The sequence below is a fragment of the Hyla sarda genome, chromosome 4, assembly GCF_029499605.1.
Source record: "Hyla sarda isolate aHylSar1 chromosome 4, aHylSar1.hap1, whole genome shotgun sequence".
Taxonomy (NCBI): domain Eukaryota; kingdom Metazoa; phylum Chordata; class Amphibia; order Anura; family Hylidae; genus Hyla; species Hyla sarda.
Genome location: NC_079192.1, coordinates 295,509,265 through 295,535,723, shown reverse-complemented (window position 1 = coordinate 295,535,723; position 26,459 = coordinate 295,509,265). Strand labels below are relative to the sequence as shown.

The 26,459-nt window shown below is 41.2% G+C and overlaps 1 protein-coding gene across 1 annotated transcript in view; it reads right to left on the bottom strand.

Moving 5' to 3' along the window:
- The window catches only part of GNPTAB (N-acetylglucosamine-1-phosphate transferase subunits alpha and beta), a 113,385-nt gene that overhangs the window by 70,718 nt on the left and 16,208 nt on the right, over nt 1-26,459 (bottom strand). The window contains exons 2-7 of the mRNA XM_056574563.1: nt 25,921-26,006; nt 23,706-23,825; nt 23,118-23,159; nt 22,557-22,768; nt 19,523-19,587; nt 15,821-15,955 (exon numbers count right to left, since the gene is read on the bottom strand). Coding sequence (XP_056430538.1) covers nt 15,821-15,955; nt 19,523-19,587; nt 22,557-22,768; nt 23,118-23,159; nt 23,706-23,825; nt 25,921-26,006 — 660 coding nt within the window. The remainder of the gene's footprint in view (nt 1-15,820; nt 15,956-19,522; nt 19,588-22,556; nt 22,769-23,117; nt 23,160-23,705; nt 23,826-25,920; nt 26,007-26,459) is intronic.

Sequence of the window (26,459 nt, the reverse complement as noted above, 5' to 3'; positions counted from 1 at the left end):
GAGGTGTCAGCAGAGAGCACTGTGGTCAGGCAGAAAAGAAATTCAAAAAGAAAATAACTTCCTCTGGAGCATACAAGCCTTTTATTGATAGGAATCCAGTGGGTGGTCCTTCTTTAGTGACTGACAACTATATGTGCATGTACAGTGATACAGAAAAAGGTTTACCATTAGTAAAGAAGGTGTTTACCATATTGGTGCAAAATTTATAATAGCGTCCACTATGATAAATTTGGCACACTTTCTGCCTGCATGGTCTAGTTTGGTAAATTAAAGACAGTAATAATAAAATGTACCTGTGTATACGATGGGGATAACAATGCATCTAAGGGAAAATACCTTCAAAATTCATCATGTTATAGAGCCTGTTACAATTTTCCCACAGGGATTCTCACAGTATCTGCCACTGGGGAAAGGGGTGGGGGTCTATCTCCGGGCAGACCAAAAGGAGTTAAAAATGATCAAAATAGAAGATTGGACATCAGCTGCTGGGCTCATTGTGATATCCTCCACTGATATCAATAGTCAAAGAACCGATAAAATGATCAAGTGTACGATAAATATTTAAAGGGGTTGTACCCTCAATAGAGTACAGTAGGATGATTAAACCATGAGTAGTATTTCCCAACCAGGGTACCTCCTGCTGTGGCAAAATTACAATCTCAGGCATGCTGGAAGTTGTAGTTTTGCAACAGCTGGAGGCACCCTGGTTGGGAAACACTGCCAAAAAGATTAGGTATGGTATAGAACACGCTAGCAACAAGATTGTCAAACATTTGTAGTAATAAAAATAAAAATTCAGAATAGATAAATTAACTAAACACAATCATGATGCATCAATCTGCAAACAGGACACGGGTATACATGGATATGAAGAGAAGAAGGAGGAAAGTTGTAAAGATCCTAACATGTGTCGGCATAGCTGTGAAGAACTTTGATGCTGGTGGACTTTACAGTGCCGGACACCCTGCAGTTTATCTTACATAGCCCAAATTACTGGCAGAACACGGACAATGTGTTCTGGACAACATGGATGTCTAAGGATTAGACATGATGCACTACGCTTCTATACTATGTGACTAGACAGACATTTGAATAACCATTTGATTAATCTTCTACAGTTGTCACTTTCAGATTTCATTCTCCATGACAGTAAAGCAAAGGGCTCCCCCTAGTGCTACACTATAATAAGCTAGCATTGTGTAGGACAGAACTAAGTGCACAGAGAAAGCAGAACATAGAAATTATTTGTGGAAAAAGCGCTACACCAATAGGGGTAATGTATTGGACCTAAACTGAGCAGCTCATGCACAAACTGCATAGCAACCAATCAGATTGCTTCTTTCATGCTACATGTTCCATTTATCTCATTATGCTGAAAGGTTTACCATGACAGTTTTACCCAATGGCAGATTGGGGCCGGCGGGGAGGGGTTGGTTAACAGTTAATCCCCAGTTCTGCGCGGACTACCAAAGGTGGGCAGAGTGGGGGGATTTGCAAGCAGCAGTCGGCACGATCGATGGTTACCGGCTGCAGGCGGCGGTTTCCGGGTGGCAATTACTGGGCACTGGCTGAGGGCTCCTGGGTGGCGGCTCCTGTCACAGCATGCCCAGACAGCCGCCAACTGTTGTCATCCATACTTTTCAAAACTACAACTCCCAGCATGCACAGACAAATGGCATGCTGGGAGTTGTAGTTGTGTGCCTCCAGCTGTTGCATAACTACAACTCCCAGCATGCCGTTCAGCTGTACGTGCATGCTGGGAGTTGTAGTTATGCAACAGCTGGAGGCAAAAAAGTGCCACCATCGATTGCATAACTACGGTACCACTCATGTACGGAAAGTCAAAAGGCATGCTGGGAGTTGTAGTTATGCAACAGCTGGAGATACACAACTACAACTCCCAAAAAGGCCCTTTAGAAGTCCATGCATGCTGGGAGTTTTAGTTATGCAACAGTTGGAGGCCCCTTTTTTTTTCCCAAGCAAAAAGTGCACCTCCAGCTGTTGCATAACTACAATTCCCAGCATACACAATCAAAGGGCATGCTTGGAATTGTAGTTATGTGCCTCCAGCTATTGGATAACTACAACGCCCAGCATGTCTTTTAACTGTCCATGCTACTGGGAGTTGCAGTTATGCAATAGCTGGAGGCACACTTTTTGATAGAAAAGAAGTGCCTCTAGAAGTTGCATAATTGCAACCCCCAGCATGCACGGACAGTTAAAAGACATGCTGGGCGTTGTAGTTATCCACTACCTGGAGACATATAACTACAACTCTAAGCATGCCCTTTGGCTGTCTGTGCATGCTGGGAGTTGTAGTTATGCAACCACTAGAGGCACTTTTTTTCTATCAAAAAGTGTGCCTCCAGCTGTTGCATAACTAAAAACCCCAGCATGCGCGGAGAGCCAAAGAGCATGCTGGAAGTTACAGTTGTGTGCCTCCAGCTGTTGCATAACTACAACTCTCAGCATGCCCTTTGGTGGTCAGGGGATTCTGGGAGTTGTAGTTAGAGCACACGGGCGGGTTTACAGTAAGTTTCCAGTTCCAAATTTGAGCGGCGGAAAATCTGCCATGGCTCAAACTTTTGGTGGGAAACTCCTTGTAAACCCGACCGAGTGTACGTGCTGTAAATGTACCAAACACTGCACTACACTTACACAAAATAAAGAGTAAAACACTACATGTACACACACCCTCCCCCCCACCGCCTACATAAAAATGAAAAACAACCTGTACGCCACTTTTTCCTTAACAGAGCCTCCAGCTGGTGCAAAATAACTCCCAGCATTGCTGGAGAGCCATTCACTGTCCAAACATGCTGAGAGTTGTGGTTTTGCAACAGCTGGAGGCACCCTGTTTGGAAAACACTGCCGTAGGGTATGCAATTCCCCATGCGCCTCAAACGCGCATGGCGCTCTCTCACTCTGGAGCCCTGTCGTGTTTCAAGGCAACTGTTTAGGGCCACATATGGGGTATTTAAATTGTTTTACAAATCTGAGGGGCTTTTTCTCCTTTTACCCCTTATGAAAAAGAAATGTTGGAGGCTTCACCAAAAAACATTTTCTACACTAACATGCTGGTGTTGCCCCATACTTTTAATTTTCACAAGAGGTAAAAGGAGACAAAGACGTAAAGTGCTCTGCGTACGCACAACAGGGCTCAGGAGAGAAAGGGTACATTTGAGGCCTAAATTGGTGATTTACACAGGGGTGGCTGACAGTTTCAGCATTTCTAACATAAATGCAAAAAAAAATAATCCACATGTGACCCCATTTTGGAACTACACCCCTCAAGAAATGTAATAAGGGGTTCAGTGAGAATTTACACCCCACAGGTGTCTGACAGATTTTTGTAACAGTGGTCCGTGAAAATGAAAAATGTAATGTTTCATTTGCACCGTCCACTGTTCCAAAAGTCTGTCAAACGCCAGTGGGGAGTAAATGCTCACTGCACCCCTTATTACGTTCAAAGAGGGGTGTAGTTTCTAAAATGTGGTCACATGTGCAGGGGTCCACTGTTCTGGCACCATTGGGGCTTTGTAAACACATAGCCCCCGAATTTCATTCCAGCAAAATTCTTTCTCCAAAAGCCCAGTTGCGCTCCTTATTCTGAGCCCTGTAGTGCACGAGCAGAGCACTTTTCTGTCCACATATATGGTGTTTCCATAATCAGAAGAAATGGGGTTACAAATATTTTTTTTATTCCTATTACCCCTTGTGAAAATGAAAAATTTGTGGTAACAGCAGCATTTTAGTAGAAAAAAAAAAATACATTTTCATTTTCACGTCCAACTTTAACGAAAATTTGTAAAAACACCTGTGGGGTGCTATGGCTCACTGTACCCCTTGTTTTGTTCCTTGAGGGATGTAGTTTCCTAAATTGCATGTCATGTGTTTTTTTTTTTTCTGGCACCATGGGGGGCTTCCTAAATGCAATATGCCCCCCCAAAACATTTCAGCAAAACTCTCTCCAAAAGCCACATTTTGCTCCTTCTCTTTTGAGGCCTGTAGTGCGATCGGAGAGCACTTTACGTCCACATATGGGGTATTTCCATACTCAGAAGAACTGGGGTTCCAAATTTTGGGAGGCTTTTTCTCCTATTACCCCTTGTAAAAATAAAAAAAATTAAGGTAACATTAGCATTTTAGTGAAAAAATGTTTTTCTTCATTTTCATGTCCATGTTAGTGAAACACCTGAGGGCGTTAAAGGGGTACTCCCGTGGAAACCTTTTTTTTTTTTTTTTTTCAAATCAACTGGTGCCAGAAAGTGAAACAGATTTGTAAATCACTTCAATTAAAAAACGTAATCCTTCCAGTACATTTTAGTGGCTGTATACAACATAGAAATCCAAAAAAGAAATGCATTTCCTCTGATGTCATGACCAAAGTGCTCTCTGCTGACCTCTGCTGTTCATTTTAGGAACTGTCCAGAGAAGGAGAAAATCCCCATAGCAAACATATGCTGCTCTGGACAGTTCCAAAAATGGTCAGAAGAGAGCACTGTGGTCATGACATCAGAGGAAATGCATTTCTTTTTTGTATTTCTCTTTAGTATACAGCCCCTAAAAAGTACTGGAAGGATTAAGATTTTTTTAATAGAAGTGATTTACAAATCTGTTTAACATTCTGGCACCAGTTGATTTAAAAAAAAAAAAAATTTTTAAAAAAGTTTTCCACGGGAGTACCCATTTAACCCCTTAAGGACCTAGGGCGTATGGATACGCCCTGGCTTTCTGGTACTTAAGGTCCCAGGGCGTATCCATACGCCCGTGGGAATTTCGGTTCCCGCCGAGCGCCAGGCGGGGACCGGACCGGGATGCCTGCTGATATCGTTCAGCAGGCATCCCGTGCAAATGCCGAGGGGGGGTCATCAGACCCCCCCGTGTCGGCGATCGCGGCAGATCGTTAGTGAATTCACACTAACAATCTGCCGGGATTCGGGTCATACGGGTCACGTGTGACCCGATGACCCGGAGATACAAGGTGATCGGGGGTGTACAATACACCCCCTATCACCCACTGTATCTATGGGGAGGTGGCGATTTTGTCACCCCCCCCAGGAGCGCTGCTATTGGCTGGACGATCGTCCCGCCAATAGCAGCCGGCAGGGGAGGGGTTAACTGCATCTTCTTGCAGCACTGCCCGTTAACTGAGTTCAGTCAGCGGGCAAAGCTGCTTGAAGGTGCCAGGACCCCCCCTCTGTGCGATCAGAGCCCCCTCAGGGAAGAAGATATGCAGGGACAGAGCAGGGAAAGAATACACTCCAGGGCAAGGTAGGAGTGAGTGTAAAAAAAAAAAAAAATCCCCCCCCCCCCGACCCCCTAATAGGTCCCCAAGGGTCCACCACAAATTTTTCAGTGTGACCCGGGCCCTATTAGGGGTTCAGGGCGCTGCATTTGCCCCCCCCATTTTTTTTTGTCTGCTATTTTTTTTCCTCCCTTATATAACGGTGTTATTTCTAATCACACACCGTTATATCTAATAGTTACACAAAGCACTCACTACATACATCCCCGCCCCCCCCCCACACACGTCCTATACCAGACCCCGCTGTACAGTATGGCCATGGCAAGGAAGCGGTTCGAGGCCATTCGGAAATGCCTTCATTATGCAGATAATGAGGCATGTCCACCCCGAGGTGATCCCGCTCATGACCGGCTTTACAAAGTGAGGCCGGTCATCGATCACTTTGGGGCCAAATTTTTGGAGGCCTACGTACCGCTCAGGGACCTCTCTGTAGATGAGTCTCTCATCAGTTTCAAGGGGAGACTCATATTCCACCAGTATATTCCCTCCAAGCGGGCACGGTATGGCGTGAAGCTATATAAACTTTGTGAGAGTACCTCCGGGTACACTTACAAGTTTAGGGTGTATGAGGGACGAGATTCCCGTAATGAACCCCCAGATTGTTCCCCCACTCTGGGTGTTAGCGGGAAAATCGTTTGGGACCTTATGTACCCATTGCTGGATAAGGGTTACCACGTGTACGTGGATAACTTTTATACCAGGATCCCTCTCTTCACATCCCTTGCTGCCAGATCCCCGTCCGCTTGTGGGACCGTGCGGAAGAATCAGAGAGCCCTCCCTCTAAATTTTCTGCAGACACCTATGCCCAAGGGTGAGTCCCTTGCCCTTGCCCATGAAAACCTGTTGCTGGTCAGGTATAAGGATAAGAGGGATGTCCTTATGCTGACCACTATTCATGGCAACGGCAGCTCACCTGTCCCTGTGCGAGGTACCACAACAACGGTCCTCAAGCCTGATTGTATTCTGGACTACAATCGGTATACGGGGGGGGGGGGGGAGTTGATCTTTCTGATCAAATCCTGAAGCCATATAACGCCATGCGGAAAACACGTGTATGATACAAGAAAGTTGCGGTCTACTTGGTACAGGTTGCCATGTACAACTCTTTTGTACTGTACCAGAATGCTGGCAACACAGGGACATACCTTCAGTTCCAAGAAGAAGTCCTAAAGGTCCTGATCTTTGCTGACCGGGAAAGAGCAGGCCGGAGTTCAGAAGGAACTGAAGTAATAGGTGCCAGGATCGTCCCAGGCCAACACTTTCCAGGTGAAGTCCCCCACACTGGAAAGAAGGGACGAACCCAGAAAAAATGCAGTGTGTCACAGGAGGGGGATACGGAAGGATACCACCTATCAATGTGACACTTGCCCCGATCATCCGGGCCTCTGCACTAAAAACTGCTTCAGGGAGTATCACACTTCCATGCGGTACTAAATTTTCCCTTTTCATTAAAATTTTCCATAATTTGACCCCAATGTACCAAGTCCAGAGTACATTCCAAATTTTAACCCCATAAAACCACTAAATTGCCCCAAAAAAAATTTCAGCAAAAAATAAATAAATAAATAAACTGATAAGACCTCTGGGGGTATTTAAAAAAAAAAAAAAAAAAAAAAAAAAACGGGTCATGGGTCACTGAGTCACTATCATCGGGGACTTTTTATGTTACCTCAAATGCGCAGCGCTCTCTCTCCACCTAAGCGGGGTGCGCATTTGAGGCAACAAGTTAGGGACGGCCACACACATCACATTCCCAGAATGATGATTCAGAGCATAGGGTTTGGGGTGGGCATATTTTTTTAGTTCTGGCTATGCTCTGGGTCATCATTCTGGGAACATAATTTATAATTTTATGTCCCACTGTACCCCATTTTAGTTATTTAGTGTACCCCAGTTATTTACCCCATGTAATGCCCCTTGTTCCCACTGTTCTGGCCCCACAGGAGAAAGCCAAAGCTCAAGGATCCTGACTGATCTCTGGCACCTCTGAGACCGGTGTGCATGCTGTTTACGCCAAGATATGAGGTATGTCCTTACTCCAAAGAAATGTATTTACAATGACATTTTCTCCTTTTACCACTTGTGAAAATTTTAAATTTGGGGTAACCCCAGCATTTTAGTGTAAAAAAATCCAATTTTTCATTTTCACATCCCACTTCATGAGTATTTATCAAACACCTGTGGGGTGTTAAGGCTCACTGTACCCCTTGTTACGTTCCTTGAGGGGTGTAGTTTCTAAAATAGTATGTCAAGTATTTTTTTTTTTTTTTGCTGTCCTGGCACCATAGGGGCTTCCTAAATGAGATATGCCCCCCCATTTCAGCAAAATTTGCAAATGTGACTCCTTCTATTCTGAGCATTGTAGTGTGCCCGCAGTGCACTTGACGTCCACACATGGGGTATTTCCATACTCAGAAAAGATGGGGTTACACATTTTGGGGGGCATTTCTCTTATTACCCCTTGTAAAAATTTAAAATTTGGGGAAAAACCAGCATTTTAGTGGAAAAAAAAATAAATCATTTACACATCCAAAGTCGTCAAACTCCTTGAGGAGTGTAGTTTCCAAAATAGTATGCCATGTGTTTTTTTTTTTTGCTGTCCTGGCACCATAGGGACTTCCTAAATGGGACATGCCCCCAAAAAACCATTTCAGCAAAATTTACTTTGCAAAAGCCAAATGTGACTCCTTCTCTTCTGGAAAGACAAGGAAGAGCGCTCCATAGCGTAATACTGCAGGTACAGGGTCCAGGAAATATAATAGGTAATACCCTTACCAGATGCAGTTGTGTGGACTCACACACAACAATGGTCAGCGTGGGTGAGGAATAAGATCCGGCCTGCAGCCTTCCCATCCAAGCAGTATAATGGCGACACAAGACTTCTGGAGGTGATGGGATTCAGCGGCGCTGGTCAGGAGTGAACACGTCAGGTAGGTAAAGGAATAATTTTTATTTGAATAATGCAACGCGTTTCACCGCAGGTGCGGCTTCATCAGGCAGATGCCTGATGAAGCCGCACCTGCGGTGAAATGCATTGCATTATTCAAATAAAAACTATTCCTTTAAACACCTGACGTGTTCACTCCTGACCAGCGCCGCTGAATCCCATCACCTCCAGAAGTCTTGTGTCGCCATTATCCTTCTCTTCTGAGGATTGTAGTATGCCAACAGAGCACTTGACGTGCACATATGAGGTATTTCCATACTCAGAAGAGATGGGGTTACAAATTTTTGGGGTCATTTTCTCCTATTACCACTTGTAAAAATGTAAAATTTGGGGGAAAACCAGCATTTTTGTGAAAAAAAAAAAAAAACATTTACACATCCAACTTTAACGAAAAGTCGTCAAACACCTGTGGGGTGTTAAGGCTCACTGTACCCCTTGTTACGTTCCTTGAGGGGTGTAGTTTCCAAAATAGTATGCCATGTTGTTTTTTTTTTGCTGTCCTGGCACCATAGGGACTTCCTAAATGAGACATGCCCCCAAAAAAACATTTCAGCAAAATTTACTTTGCAAAAGCCAAATGTGACTCCTCCTCTTCTGAGCATTGTAGTACGCAAACAGAGCACTTGAAGTGCACATATGAGGTATTTCCATACTCAGAAGAGATGGGGTAACAAATTTTGGGGGGCATTCTTTCCTATTAACCCTTGTAAAAATTAAAAATTTGGGGGAAAACTAGCATTTTAGTGAAAAAAAAAAAAAATCATTTACACATCCAACTTTAACAAAAAGTTGTGATACACCTGTGGTGTGTTAAGACTCACTGGACCGCTTGTTACGTGCCTTGAGGGTTCTAGTTTCCAAAATAGTATGCCATGTGGGTGTAATTTTTTTTTTTTGCTGTTCTGGCACCATAGGGGCTTCCCAAATGTGACATGCCCCCCAAAAACAATTTCAGAAAAACTCACTCTCCAAAATCCAACTGTCGCTCCTTCCCTTCTGAGCCCTCTACTGCGCCCGCCGAACACTTGACATACACATATGAGGTATTTCCTTACTTGAGAGAAATTGGGCTACACATTTTAGGAAGATTTCTCTCCTTTTACCCCTTGTAAAAATTCAAATTATGGGGTCATTTATGGGGTATTTCTAATATGAAGACCCTTCAAATCCACTTCAAAACAGAACTGGTCCCTGAAAAAATTTCGATTTTGAAAATTTTGTGAAAAATTGGAAAATTGCTGCTATACTTTGAAGCCCTCTGATGTCTTCCAAAAGTAAAAACATGTCAACTTTATGATGGAAACATAAAGTAGACATATTGGATATGTGAATCAATATATAATTTATTTGTAATATTCATTTTCCTTATAAGCAGAGAGCTTCAAAGTAAAAATAATGCAAAATGTTCAATTTTTTCATCAAATTTTGGAATTTTTCACCAAGAAATGATGCAAGTATCGACAACATTTTACCACTAACAAAGTAAAATATGTCACGAAAAAAACTATCTCAGAATCAGAATGAAAGGTAAAAGCATCCCAGAGTTATTAATGCTTAACCTGTTGGGGACGAAGGGCGTATCCATACGCCCGTGGGAATTTCGGCCCCCGCCGCGCGCCGGGCGGGGACCGGGCCGGGGTGACTGCTGATATCTATCAGCAGGCACCCCGTGCAAATGCCCAGGGGGGTCATTAGACCCCCCCCATGTCGGCGATCGGCGCAAGTCGCCAGTGAATTCACACCTGCGATTTGCGCCGATTCCGGGTCATTACGGGTCTATGGTGACCCGGAATAGAAGGGGGATCGCGGGTGTCTAAGACACCCACGATCCCCCTAAAGCGATAGGAGTGAGGTGGCAGAGTTGCCACCCCTTCTATCTCTGCTATTGGTGGTCTAGACCACCAATAGCAGATCTGGGGCGGGTTACTTTCGTTTTCCCAGTCCTGCCCTCCCACAATAGGCGGGGCAGAATGGGGAAAACGAAGAGGAGCGGCGCCGGAGTCCACTTACCCCTCCGGAGGCAGCGGAGCGACGGTGATCGGCGGGCGGCGACGGGGATCTGCGGCGGCGTGCGGCAGAAGAGGACGGCTCCCGGATGCGACGGAAGCCGGTGAGTAGTTGCCTAGCAACATCTAGAGGGCTACAGTCTGAGACCACTATAGTGGTCTCTAGACTGTAGCCCTCCAGATGTTGCAAAACTACAACTCCCAGCATGCCCAGACAGCTGTTTGCTGTGTAGGCATGCTGGAATTTTTAGTTTTGCAACAGCTGGAGGTCTGCAGTTTAGAGACCACTGCACAGTGATCTCTATACTGCCCTCTAGATCTTGCAAAACTACAACTCCTAGCATGCCCACATAGCTGTTTGCTGTCTGGGCATGCTGGGAGTTGTAGTTTTGCAACATCTGGAGGTCCACAGTTTGGAGATCACTGTTCAGTGGTCTCTAAATTGTAGCACTCCAGATGTTGCAAAACTACAAATTCCAGCATGCCCACACAGAAAACAGCTGTCTCGGCATGCTGGGAGTTGTAGTTGCGTACCTCCAGCTGTTGCATAACTACATCTCCCAGCATGCCCTTCTGTGATCAGTCATGCTGGGAATTGTAGTTTTGCAACAGCTGGAGGCACACTGGTTGGAAAATACTGAGTTAGGTAACAGAACCCAACTCAGTATTTTCCAACCAGTGTGCCTCCAGCTGTTTCAAAACTACAACTCCCAGCATGTACTGACAGACCGTGCATGCTGGGAGTTGTAGTTTTGCAACAGCTGGAGGCTCACTGGTTGGAAAATACTGAGTTAGGTAACAGAACCTAACTAAAGGTTTTCCAACCAGTGTGCCTCCAGCTGTTGCAAAACTACAACTCCCAGCATGTACTGACAGACCGTGCATGCTGGGAGTTGTAGTTTTGAAACAGCTGGAGGTTTGCCCCCCCCCCCCCCCCCATGTGAACGTACAGGGTACATTCACACGGGCGGGTTTACAGCAAGTTTCCTGCTTCAAGTATGAGCTGCGGCAAATTTTTCGCCACAGCGCAAATTCCTAGCGGGAAACTCACCGTAACCCGCCAGTGTGAATGTACCCTAAAAACACTACACTACACTAACACCTAATAAAGAGTAAAACACTACATAAACACCCCCTTACACTGTCCTCCCCCCCAATAAAAATGAAAAACGTATTGTATGGCAGTGTTTCCAAAACGGAGCCTCCAGCTGTTGCAAAACAACAACTCCCAGCATTTCCGGACAGCCACTGACTGTCCAGGCATGCTGGGAGTTTAGCAACAGCTGAAGGCACCCTTTTTGGGAATCACTGGCGTAGAATACCCCTATGTCCACCCCTGTGCAATCCCTAATGTAGTCCTCAAATGCGCATGGCGCTCTCTCACTTTGGAGCCCTGTCGTATTTCAAGGCAACAGTTTAGGGCCACATATGGGGTATCGCCGTACTCGGGAGAAATTGCACTACAAATTTTGGGGGGCTTTTTCTCCTTTTACCCCTTATGAAAAGGAAAAGTTGGGGTCTACACCAGCCTGTTAGTGTAAAAAAAAAAAATTTTTACACTAACATGCTGGTGTTGCCCTTTACTTTTTATTTTCACAAGCAGTAAAAGGAAAAAAAGACCCCCAAAATTTGTAACGCAATTTCTCCTGAGTACGGAAATACCCCACATGTGGCCGTAAAATGTTTTGCGGACGCATAACAAGGCTCAAGAGTGAGATTGGACTATGTACATTTGAGGCCTAAATTGGTGATTTGCACAGGGGTGGCTGATTTTACAGCGGTTCTGACATAAACTCAAAAAAATAAATACCCACATGTGACCCCATTTTGGAAACTACACCCCTCACGGAATGTAATAAGGGGTACAGTTAGCATTTACGCCCCACAGGTGTCTGACAGATTTTTGGAACAGTGGTACGTGAAAATGAAAAATGTAATTTTCTTGTTTGCACAGCCCACTGTTCCAAAGATCCGTCAAATGCCAGTGGGGTGTAAATGCTCACTGTACCACTTATTACATTCCGTGAGGGGTGTAGTTTCCATAATGGGGTCACATGTGGGGTGGTCCACTGTTCTGGCACCACGGGGGGCTTTGTAAATGCACATCGCCCCCGACTTCCATTCCAAACAAATTATCTCTCTAAAAGCTCAATGGCGCTCCTTCTCATCTGAGCGTTGTAGTTCGCTCGCAGTGCACTTGACGTCCAAACATGGGGTATTTCCATACTCAGAAGAAATGGGATTACAAATTTTGGGGGGCATTTTCTCCTATTACCCTATAAAAAAGTAAAATTTGGGGAAAAAACTGCAAAATATTTTTTTTTCATTTACACATCCGACTTTAACAAAAAGTTGTCAAACACCTGTGGGGTGTTAAGGCTCACCGTACCCCTTGTTACGTTCCTTGAGGGGTGTTGTTTCCATAATAGTGTGCGATGTGGGGGGTTTTGCTGTTCTGGCACCATAGGGGCTTCTTAAATGTGACATGCCCCCCAAAAACCATTTCAGAAAAACTCACCCTCCAAAATCCCACTGTCGCTCCTTCCCTTCTGAGCCCTCTAATGCGCCCACAGAGCACTTGACATACACATGAGGTATTTCCTTACTAGAGAGAAATTGGGTTACACATTTTAGGAAGATTTCTCTCCCTTTTCCCCTTGTAAAAATTCAAAAACTGGGTTTACAAGAAAATGCCAGTGTAAAATATTAATATTTTGAATTTTCTCCTTTAATTTGCTGCTATTCCTGTGAAAGACCTGAAGGGTTAACAAACCTTTTGAATGTCATTTTGAAACTTTGAGGGGTGCAGTTTCTATAATGGGGTCATTTATGGGGTATTTTTTAATAAGAAGGCCCTTCAAATCCACTTCAAAATTGAACTGGTCCCTGAAAAATTTCAATTTTGAAAATTTTGTGAAAAATTTGAAAATTGCTGCTGTATTGAAGCCCTCGGATGTCTTCCAAAAGTAAAAACATGTCAACTTTATGAAGCAAACATAAAGTACACATAATGTATATGTGAATCAATATATAATTTATTTGGAATATTCATTTGTTATAAGCAGAGAGTTTCAAATTTAAAAAAAAAAAAAAAAGCTAAATTTTTTCATAAAATTCACCTTATGCTGGATAACCCCTTTAACTCCTTAAGGACGCAGACCATTTTGGGTCCTACACTGAAAATTGGCTGTGTCCTTCAGGGGTTAAGGTCAAAATGGTCTGCGTCCTTAAGGAGTTAAAGGGGTTATCCACCATAAGATGATTTTAGTACGTACCTGGCAGACAGTAATGGACATGTTTAGGATGGATCTGCGCTTGCCTTGGGACTAAATGGCTGTGTTGTGAGATTACCATAACACTGTGGCTAGCTTTTTGTGAACTGTATTTCCTGTTTGACTTTACTTTTTTGACTACAAATCTCACCATTCCATCTTCCTCCCTCCCACACATCAGCCACCCCACCCATTGAAACATAAATAAGCTGCATCCATTCAAATCAGTGTGGTTTTCAATCAGGGTGCATACAGCTTTTGCATTAGTTGCAGATTGATCCCTCCACCCATTGAAGCAGACAGGCTTCCTGTCATCACTATGAACTACACTAACTTTACAGCCCCTGTATTATAGTCAAATAAAAAAAAATCCTGGAATACCCCTTTGAGATCAGGCTGTCTATCTTATTTCCCATAACAATGACATAGGGGGTGCTACTAGACCCATCATTTTACACAACTCTTAGGCTAGGTTCAGACTACGGAATTTCTGCCTCCAATTCCGCTTCGAAATTGCAGGCGGAAATTCCGCTTGCTAAAATGTATAGTGTAGTGAATGGGTTTCCGTTCACAAATTCACACTTCGGAATTTGTGAATGGAAAATCCACTTGGAAATTTCCACCTGAAGAATGGCGTTGCTCTTTCTTCAGGCGGAAATCCTTGCGGAACACATTGCAGTCTATTGGAGACTGCAGTGTCCGCGTGGTCCTAGCACCGACTTATTCAGTCAGCGCTGGCCGCACTCGGAATCTCCGGACGGAAATTTTCCGCCCGGAGATTCCGTAGTCTGAACCTAGCCTTAAGCTACTGATCGTGAACTAACAGAGACTTATAAGGGGCATATATATCAAACATCTCTTAAAAAAGAAAACAACTGTTTTAGTTGGCAATTGCAACCAATCAGAGCCCAGCTCACTGCTTGGAAGTGATCATGACTTGTTTATAAGATATCCCATAGAAATGTATTGTAAACACAAGGTAAGGGCAGGCGGTTTGGTAAATAGCTTACTGTTATAACAGCTTTATAGGTGTTGTTTCACTTTGAAATAAAAATTCTCTGTTCGATTCATTTTATAGAGATACTTCTGTATCTAGATATAGCTGTTACATACTTTATATGACGCCTCCTGGTGTTTTTTTATTCCCTCTCAAAACAGTAAATCCTGGTATATCCCAGGCCACCCAATGAGATTCAGTCTACTTGAACCGGCGGCTTCTCACCAGCACTAACACATTCAGTGGATAATCGGATAAGAAATCAAAAGCACAGCAAAATGTACACACGGGAACTTTATTTTTTAAGGATTGCAATTGGAAAATAGAAGAGAAAAAATAGAGAAGCTTAAGTGTGTATTTATAGGTACATTACCCTGCACATATTTGATGCACAGGATTTAAAGCTGCAGATTTTATGCTGCAAATTTCAATTTAAACTAAATGACTGAACACAGCTTCCAATCTGCAGCTTCAAATCCTGCACATCAAATATGCGCAGGATATTGTAATGTGTGAATACACCCGAAAATGTATGTTCACACATATTGTATATGCTGCAGATTTCATGCTGTAAATCTTATGTTATGGATTTCATTCTGCGGATTATAGGGGAGATTTATCAAAACCTGTGCAGAGGAAAAGTTGCCCATAGTAACCAATCAGATCGCTTCTTTAATTTTTAATTCATGGCCTCTGCAAAATGAAAGAAGCAATCTGATTGGTTGCTATGGGCAACTTTTCTTTTGCACAGGTTTTGATAAATCTCTCCCTTTATGCTGGAAAATCAGTGATAACATCGGCAGCATGAAATCCACAGCAGGTATAGTACGTGTGATCATAGAGCATGTGTACTATATGCCAGTGTTTCCCAACCAGCATTCCTCAAGCTGATGCAAAACTACAACACCCAGCATGCCGGGACAGCCTTTGGCTGTGGTTTTGCAACAGCTGGAGGCCCATGGGTTTGGAAATACTTGTGTACATTGTAGATTTCATGCTTTATATTTTATGTTGCAGGTTTTATGCTGGTAAATCAATGATAAAATCTTCAACAGAAAATCCTCAGTATGATATTTTAAGCATATAATCCAAATATGTGCGAACAGGCCAGAGAGTCAAGTATGGGACAAGCATCTGAGACTCAAAACACGAGACACCAAAGACAAGTTGAAAGGAACAAAAACAGCCCTTTTTTAAAATAACTTGGAACCCATAGTATTTCATAGCATTGCTTGAAGGGCTTAAATAACAATGTGTTCAATGCCACAGAATAACTAACAGTCTCCTTACCTGCTTGATCTTTGATGAAAGACTTTCCGGCAGTTTTGTTTTTAGTTGATTTGTGTCTTTGAACGTTGATGGAAATCCACTAAGAAAAACCAGGTCCTGCATTAGTACTAACCCTGGAGAATCTTTGTCGGTGGTCTGTATAAAGAAAGCAAGATATCAACTGCTATACTGTATTATGGTTATATACTGCAATGGGGTAAATAGAAGATCTCACATTGAGATATATCTATACATATCTTTATCTTGACCATATTATACATGATGACTAATTGAACATATTTCACTTTCATTTTTCATTTCTTACAGGGGTCTTCCAATCTCCCTGCTCTGGTCTCGCTCACATCCTGGGAGACTGGGACATTCTTGCTTGATTGGCATTTCAGGTTATCAGTGCTCTGGTGGTGTCACTACTGCTGGTCTGAATGTGATCACCCTATGCTGCTATGTAAGCCACTTATAGCAGTATTGGGACATTTGTGACCTGGCACCACAATGATAGGTATCACACACATTAGTAAACCTCCTCTCAGGATGTAAACAAGCCTATTATGATCACTGGCTTTTTTTTACATCATGTGATTGAACTGTAGCAACCACCTTGCTCCGCTTGTCTTCAGATGCTCCACATCTTTCTTTGGATCAAAAACTTTTTTTTAATGATACCAGGAAAAATGGGTTCACTGGCTCCCCAGCAATAGATGGAACTGGCAGGCTACGAGCAAATGTCTAAAAAAAATGTCATCAATAAATAAATAGAACTTGAATATTGCACCCCTATGACTTTCACATAGCAGAGCCGTGTTTGTCATGGTGGTTTTTTTTGTTTTTGTTTTTTTTATTGATTTTTTTTCTTATTAACACTTTATTTTTCTACATATACAGCTTTGCTATGTCAACAAAACACCCATGTCAGGGGAAATAAAAAGCAATTATCTGCATTACCTACCCAAAAATATAACTCTGCTTATATGCAAAAAAACACCGTGAATTGCTTGCATGATCGATGGCTATAATTTTGAGGTAGCAAAGTTGCCTTGTGTTTGTCAGGTGTATTTTTTTTTTTTTTTTTGTGGGGGGGGGGGGGGGGAGTTAGTGTGATGACTACAGGTCACTACATGTCAAAGTTATATTCGTGCTTACCTGTGGTAGAGTTTGGTGGTGAGACAGATGCATAAGAAAACCCTAAAGTACATATGTGATGCACACCTAGGACTTTGACGAAGCAGAGCAATATTTGTCGTGTGCTTTATTTTAGAAACAAATAGAGCTCTGCTATTAAACTTATAGGGATGCTTATTTCAGGTAGAGCAGAGCAGTGTGGCAGAGGAAAAAACCAATAATGTACATAAATTATGAATGGCTATGAGTTTGACAATGCATATATATATATATATATATATATATATATATATGTCAGAAGCAGGTGATCTTTGCCTTTGGCTCTTCTTTCAGATAGCTCCCGGGCTAACAGACTGTACCGGGAGCTGTCAGTAATGATGAGTGGTGCTGAGATAAGGCCTTGTTCAAGTTCCAGTTAGCACCCTGTTCTTCCTTTTGGAGTAGACATCAAATGATGGCAATAGCTAATCAGTGGCTATATGTTGGACTCCGGTCATCAGCGTTCTGTGATGGTAGCCATGATGGCTGCAGTATGACACGCTGATTGGCTAAAATTGTCACGTGATGCTGTTGGCTTGTTGTTTCAATGTGTTTGGGGCTTTTTTACAACTTTATTTTTTCTTTAACTCGGGTAACCCATTTGAGTTAAAGGGTCACTCTCATTAAAACAATTTTTTGCTATTGCACTCCTTATGGTAAATGAAAAATATTTCTCATATACTTTGTTTAAAAAAAATGAAGTTTTCTATGTTTTATTTGTGCTTAAAAAAAGCTCAAGAGCACATTTTCCCCCAACTCATACACAGACTTTGGACCAAAGTCCAAACACAGAAAGTGCAGCCTGGAGTGCTGAGTGGGTGTGTGTCCAGCCTCATCCAATCATAGCTCCTCTCACACATAACTGCCATATGCTGTTGGTTGGACACCCCCCCCCCCCCCCCCCCAGCACTCCAGGCGGCACTTCCTGTGTTTGGACTTTGGTCCAAAGTCTGTGTATGAGTTGGGGGAAAATGTGCTCTTGAGCTTATTTAAGCACAAATAAAACATAGAAAACTTCTTTTTTTTTTTTAAACAAAGTATATTAGAAATATTTTTAAATTTACCATGAGGAGTGCAATAGCAAAAATTAGTTTTAATGAGCGTGACCATTTAAGCTGGCTCCCCTATTAATAATTCTGGCATATTTGATTAAAACTTACTTCAGCTAAAACTAATGCCTGCTTGTATCAGCATCATAGAAAAGGTAAAAAATAAATAAAAAAAAGGGAGTGGTGGGGCCATATCTGCTACTGAATTCAACTTGTAGGAAATTATTTCCAAAGTGGTAGTAAACAGACAGGAAATCAAAGTACAATAAACTTACATGCTTATAAGGCCACTTTTAGAAGAAAAGCACATCATTAATTAGTGGCATTTTTTAAAGCCAGACAAGGGGCATGGCCTTTCTGTTAGGAATATATGTGTATAGTGAGAATCCCATTCCTCAGGGCTTATGAGGAAAATACGTGTTTTGGGGCAAAGCGGAACTGGCCCATCTTCACCACCTAGTCTCAAAAATCAAGGACTTTGGGGCAGTCCCAAAAAAGATGAAGAAATATTTCTGGTGGACTGCCGCTCTTGGGGCACATATTACCAGCACATATAGTCCAGCTTAAAAAAATATACAGTCTAAGGGTAGTATAATATGCCCTATGGAAAATAAAAAGCTGAGTCAGGTGTTCATCATTTGAGAAGCTGATGTGCTGTCCATAATTTACACAGATTTCAGTTAACAACTTAATGACACATAGCTTACATGGGAGGCCCTCACCTGCCTCTGTTTCATTGGATCAGCACTCTCAGTATACAGGCAGCCTCTGCAGTTTTCAGTCTTATAAGCAGGGCGTGGATAATACTGATCAGTGCTTTACTATAGCACAGCATTAAACATTACATCGAAAGATTACATGTAATATCCCCCTATGGAGACTAAAGAATATTGAAAAAAAAAGTATTAAATCTGAATTAGCCCCTTCCCTTAAGTGTAAATCTTCACACTTTCCCAATTAAAAACTAAATAATGTAAACAGTCATAAAACATATTTGATATCGCTGTGTGCAAACTAATATTTAACACAATAATAAAGACAGTACAGTGAATAGCATAAACAGTAAAAAAAATTAAATCCAGAATTGCTTTTTTTGGGCTTTGCTGTACATTTTGTGTTAAAATTAATTGGTCCAGCATAAAACAAGCCCTCACATTGGTCTGTAGGTGAAAAAAAATTAAGACTTATGACTATTAAAAAGAAGGGAAAAAAATGCAAAAATGAATGCCACAGCATCTGAAATGCAAGTGTATGGATCTATTCTGAAAAAAAAAAAAAAAAAATGGGAGCGTTTTGAGACAAATGTCTAGTGAGAGAGATTTTGGAGTTTAGAGATGCTATTTTTTGTTGAGTCAGGAGAAAGTACTGTAGGCTGCTACACTATTGTTCATCATTTAATGTGAAAGGACAGCATTACAATAAAATAACTTTACTAAATATTATGCTCAGAAATGATCATACATACAGTCACTTAGTCACTGTGGGATAAACTTACCATATAGGCTCGCCATACAGTCTCCTTTCTAGTTTCAAATAGTGCATCCAGTTGTGCAGTTTCCGCTACAAAAGACAAAAAAAAAATTTAAAAACTTTAATGAGATAAAAGGAAAGCGTAAAACACCTATATTTACATGCTACAAAATTAGGTTTACTAGCCTAGAGCAACAGGGTATAGAGGATCTCCCTAAATCCTCAAAATATCCCCAAAAAGAAGTATTGCATCAGAGTACCAGGAATATTATGTGATGTCTCTCCACCAGCCCTCCATATTGAGTCAAGCAGAAAGGAATATTGCCTTCTAATCAAGTTTTCTAGAAGGTAAACATCGGAGTTCCAGTGTAACAGCTATGATACTGGATCTTAAATCTTCTTAAAAGCTAGTGAAGAAATATTATATGAAATTTTCTGGTCTGTTAAAGGGATTATCCTGTGGAAATTTTTTTTTAAACTATGTGCATGAAATGGAATATAAAGAAAAATAAATCTGTACTCACCTCCAGCTCTCCTGAGGTGCCTCCAGTGTTCCACTCGAGTACCTGAGTGTGATCCTCTTTCTAAGCTGCTGTGTGGTGCCTGCGCCAAGGAAGCACCCAGGCCCAATGTGTCATACTGCTGCTCAGCCAATCACTGGCCGGGACATTAGTTTGGCTAGTGGATCGCTGAGCAGCAGTATGGCACATTGAGTTCGGGTGCTCCCTGAGCCTAAGTTTCATGCTGAAGCTCAGGAAGAGGATTGCATCAAGGTACCAGAGCAGGACACCAGAGGCATCACAGGTTTATAATTTATATAAAAACACATAAGGGGCATAGTTCTACAAAAAAAAAAAAACTTGCCCACCCTACAAATTGATAGATCACAGACCCTTAAAAGGGTGGGCACTCTACAGGGACCTTGCACTCCTAGTTATACTCTTCCTCTCTCATGCAGGTACACTAAGTGTGAGATAACTGCACAGACCCTTACCATGCCCAATTATTATGATAAAAGTGAGAAAAAAAAAACAGTCAAGGGCATAATCAATTGGAGTGGATTACTGGAATGGTCCTAGTCTGACTCAGACAAAGTACATAAAACATAATATAAAAGTTACAAATTCAGTGTCCTCATATGAACACACAAAATTACTGTAAAGATAATCCCTCCATACAAAATCCTGAATAAAAATTTAAAAAATTGTTTATACTTAACGTCCCAACAAGTTGCGCCCATTAAGGCCTTATCAGGGGACCAAACTTGTTGGTAGAGAATACAACCAAGACAAAGAAATAGCAGAGCAAAAGATGTTTAAAGATGCTCAGTAGATAAAATGATGCCGTCCATCACTCTAGGCAATGTGGTTGAAGAGTTGTGCCTTGTGCAATGGACAGTTTTATCTGGCATCATCTAATCTACTGAGCATTCAGCCATGCCTTCTGAGACAGCAGAGTAGGATATGTCTGCTGAGACAACACCACACTAAAAAGGAAAGAACACAATTTCCTATCAGCAGTATTTCAAGCAAAAATAAAAATAAAATGCTAAATCCAGTACAATTTCTAATAACACTATATTAGTAAGTAATATATCTTAGGGTGATTATTTAAATATCATTTTCTGAAACCACTTTAACTTATAGCAGCTGAATACATGGTTCCAATTCCCCTTCTTTCTTTCATACATTCATTGAACATTCAAGAGTAGTCTAAACAAGACAACCCCTGAAGAAAGTTGCTCCAGTGGCAACAGGCCACAGATTTCCATTGCAGAGGAGGTTTCAGGAAAAAAATGATATCACAAGAGTCTATTTTACATGGATGGCTCACTATTCAGCGGATACCAAGCTAAGCCTATTTGGACACGAGGAGCTTTTAACTAGTGGTATGCTCACACCATACTTTAGAAGCCAACTAAATATATACGCATGCAACTTGTTGACTATGTTTGGGTCATTAACCCCTTAAGGACTCAGGGTTTTTCAGTTTTTGCATTTTCGTTTTTTCCTCCTTACCTTTTAAAAATCATAACCCTTTCAATTTTCCACCTAAAAATCCATATTATGGCTTATTTTTTTGCATCCCCAATTCTACTTTGCAGTGACAGTCATTTTACCGAAAAATCCACTGCGAAACGGAAAAAAAAATCATTGTGCAATAAAATCGAAGAAAAAACACAATTTTGTAACTTTTGGGGGCTTCCGTTTCTACGCAGTGCATATTTCGGTAACAATGACACCTTATCTTTATTCTGTAGGTTCATATGATTAAAATGATACCCTACTTATATAGGTTTGATTTTGTCGTACTTCTGGAAAAAATCATAACTACATGCAGGAAAATTTATACATTTAAAAATGTCCTCTTCTGACCCCTATAAGTTTTCCACCAACAGGGCGGTATGAGGACTCATTTCTTGCACCGTGATCTGAAGTTTTTATCGGTACCATTTTTGTTTTGATCGGACTTTTTGATCACTTTTTATACATTTTTAAATGGTATAAAAAGTGACCATAAATACGCCATACATGCTGCCAAAACATATAACACATGCAAAAAAACTAAACTTGCAAAGAAGATGCCATATAATCAAAAAAATGTACCACCGGAGTACCCCTTTAATGGATGTTTAGTTACTGCATGACATCTTGAATTTTATCCCACATATCCAACACAAAAACAGCAGTTTATGCAATACACTACAAAACAAAAGACTAAAAAACACAAATTGGCCCAGATTTGCTTGACTGAAAGCCAACATTTATTTTTTTTTGCAAGGTTTTTCCTTTATTTAGCATGATTTAAGTTTTTGACATTTTTTTTCTAGATTTTGAGGCGCACATTAAAAACCAATTGAATACACTAACCAAAAAGCAGACACTTCGTAAATCTGATGAAATGTAAAAAACCCTAATCTGTCAGACAATCTTAGTAAAGCTGGGTCATTGTGTGTCACAGACTAGTGAAAGTGACTGCAATAATAAAATTTAGACAAATAAATATGGTATATACCGTGATTCACCAGGCTGAAAGGAAAAAATCAGTAAAATGCTTACCTTCTTGTTGAGATTCAAAGGCAATCACTGTGACATTAGTTGATGGGTTTTTAGGTTTTGCAACATGAAATAATGATTTAGCTGCATGAAAAAAAGGCATGGCTGACTGTAAATCCTTCATAGTGGTGTTGGCAGGAAGGGCAGGATCTAGCACAATCATTGGGACACGGATACAATGGGTAAGTAGGCACTCCAGCATCTTGTCACTAGAACTAGAAGACATGCAAGTTTAAAGGAGTAAACAAATCAACATATGCAATGTAGCTAGGCCAAATGTGTACTTTCAATTTCAGACTGTATTGCTACTATGTCCAAATAGCTCTCAATTGCTCTTTTTGAGATAAAGGGGTATTTTGGCATTCAACAATTTTTTAAATAAATGTTGGAGTTTGTGAGAAAAAAAAAAAACTAACAAAAATAATAATAATAATACTAATAATAATAATAAATTATACTAACCTACCCCAGTTGTTCCTACAGAGGCTTATTGAGCTCATGTGCATTATTACTCGCTTCCCCAGGAATGATAATACACAATGTTTATGTACATATAATACTCACCCCTTCTTTGTTGGCTCTGTTCTGTTACTTCCAATAAGTTCCCTAAAGACATTAAAAGGATAATAAATACTTGAAACCCACACACAATTTGTAAATGCACCATCATGCATCCAAAGTTATGTAATGTATGAGAAAATAAACTATCAATGATATCAGTTTATACGCTGAGAACAAACACACCAGTTAAATAGTTAACCTGCATCAACATTGTGAACACAATCAGCAATAGAAATATAGATAACATGAATACTCTTTGGCTAAGTTCACATTGCCATTTGCATTTGTCCCATTCAGTTCTTTTTTTATATATTTTATTTTTTTTCTTACACAGGACAGACCCTGAAATGGGTCTGAGTGCAACGGACACTGCCGGGAAAAAAAATTGTGCATGCACTACTATTGTATCTGCTATGCTCCCGGTGTTTTGACAGTATTGCTGATGGGGCTCCAAATAGCAGAGCCTTACAGCAATGTGAAAGAGGCCGTACACTCTATATATAACAAAGTATACTTATACAAAGTATATTACTAAACAATCAATAGCAAAAAACGCTGCTTCATATAAAGAAAGTATTGCTAGGAAAGTACCTCAAAGCCCTTTGCTCTTCTTCCATTTGCTCTCGGACATCCCGTAGCTGCTTTGCAAGCTCTGGGTCAGTACCATTAACCCAGGTATACACTACATCAATGGGCATGGGAAGACATAGCCTGTATGAACACCATACGAAAGCGGAAAAAATAGTAAGTAAGCAAAAAAAAAAAGATTCAATAAAATAAAGAATTGGCCATTAAAAAAAATCTTTGCCAACAGTTCAAAGGAAAACCAAGGAAAGGTTGATCGTGTGGCAGCACAAAAGTGAAAATATCTGTCTGAGCTATACACATATCAGTGGCACGTGGAAAAACAGTTGCAGAAATCCAAACAGTAAAGTTCTTCTTCCTGGCATTAGCAAAAACAGCTTCTACAGATAAGAGGGCATCATGCTTTACTACATGTGATCTTTACTCACATACTGGTACTGCATATTTCTGCTGTTAGTCACCCCACCCAACCAGGAATAACATAAAAATGGACTGGCAATGACAAAGGGAAGGGAACTAATGATAGATAGATAGATAGATATATAGATATAGATAGAGACGAAATAATATGTTAGAATTTAATGTAAAACTTTCTATGTTTTTTTCTGCTCCATTGAATGCTACTCCATCTTTTAGTGAATATGTGCCATCAACATTTATATGTTATTTCTGTGAATGTGCTACATTCAAAATTGGACAATTTTAGGAAAGCCACAGCCCCTTTGGCACGTTTAACTAGGAATGTGGCAGGGTTTTAATATCGGACATTCTTAAAAAAAAAAACTATTGTTTTATGTCCAGAAGATAAAATCTGAGAGCAAAACCACATTATGCAAACAAAACAGAGGCTGCGCTTTACGGACCTTCATTCTGTCGCGTGTAGGCAGTAGATTATATGCAGCTGAAACATATTAAATACTTATTTTCTCAAAGAAGCACTCCAGAAAGAAATGCGACATACAATGCTGGCTCAAAATTCTAGTAATGCATTTTCTCTCATCCTTGTTCAGCTTCATTCTGCCCTTAACCACCAAGTGCTGCTAAAGAGATCATTTCTACCCCATCAAAAGAGACCAGCAGAGCAATGGTATATTAGGCAAGTCTATATAATGTTAGCTGTGCTGACTGTGTGCAGAATATCTAGTTTGTCCTATGAGATGCAGTATCACACTGCTCATCACGTCTCTTATTTGTAAAAGTTGACAGAAAGTAACCATCACAAGGAGCCAAGCTGAAGCCACAACTTATAGGAATTCACTCAGACTCTTCAGAGTGATTTAGGTGACAGAAGTTTAATCTATCATTTTCCACAATTAAAACGAAAACCCAATACACCTGGTAATATTGCAGGTAAATCAGATTTTAAGAAAGGTATCACTTACCTGGATCCTTGGTCCAATTCCTGAGATAACCATTGTATTAGGTTCCATTGCTAATCTCGAAATGGCCAGCTTTGTGCAATGGAGGCGGGACAGGCACACCCTACACCCTGCCTCTGTCCCCTCTACATCAATATGCCTGCTCACCTCATGAATATTAATGGAACCCTTCGTCAATGTAAGTGCAAGAGGGGCAGGCATACTGGTGCAGAAGAGATGGAGGGAGGGATACTGGATCTGGTCTCCATTGCAGGGAACCGGCCATTTCCAGATTAGCAATACTGGCAAATACACAAGGAATCTCCAGAACCATACAGTGAATCCGGGTAAGTGATACCGTATTGTAACCCAGTTCACCCGCACTACGGGGGAGATTTATGAAAACCTGTCCAGAGGAAAAGTTGCTGTGTTGCCTGTAACAACCAATCAGATCACTTCTTTCATTTTTTTTAAAAGGCCACTGAAAAATGAAAAAAGCTATCTGATAGGTTGCTATGGGCAACTCAGCAACTTTTCCTCTGGACAGGTTTTCAAAGATCTCCAACCCCACAGACAGTTTCCCTTTAAGGTAGTCATACACATGTGATAGCTAACAGCCATCTCTACCGTTCATCTGTACACAGGAATGTTTGCCTTGGCAGAATGTACATGTGTTCTAAAGGGAGAGAGGAGGTATAGACCGCTGCCAGACTCCTCTGGATGTAGATTATCTCGCAGAGAACATAAGGATCTGTGTGTTTAGCTGAATTGTTTCTAAGGATAAGACTCAAAACCAGTGCAGTAATAAGACTGTGTGTCCTTTGCAGAGTACTTCCTTAAGGGCATTTATTTGAGTATATTACCTATTCTGAAATGACTTCCCAGCAATGTTGTCCCGGTAGGAATCAAATAAAACATGATACTGATCTCGACTCCACTCTAGAACCACCTAAAAGAAAACAAATGTCAATCTTGTGAGATATACAGCTTTGTTTAGGCACAACAATGAATTAGAGTAACCATCTACTCATTAGAAGCATCTAATATGGTGTGTATACAACTGGTAGTGATAGAAAAAGACACTTTGTCAGTACTGCAAACTTCAGTGCTGATAAGAGATGTCAAAAGCAGTTTATTGTGAAAAAACAAAACTCCAGCCGTTTCAGAATTTAGACAAAGTCTCCCTACTTATGCTACCTCAAACTGCAAGAATGTTATCACAGAATTCTATGCTGTGTGTAGAAAACCGGAGGATTGGGAGGTATGTAACAGAAAAATTTAGCAAAATTATTTTGCACAGAATTCTGACAATGTTTCCATATGCTACTGGCGATGTGGAGGGATATGGAAACACTCCGCCATATGCTTATTAGGGACGAGTCACACAGGAAGAAAGGAGGGT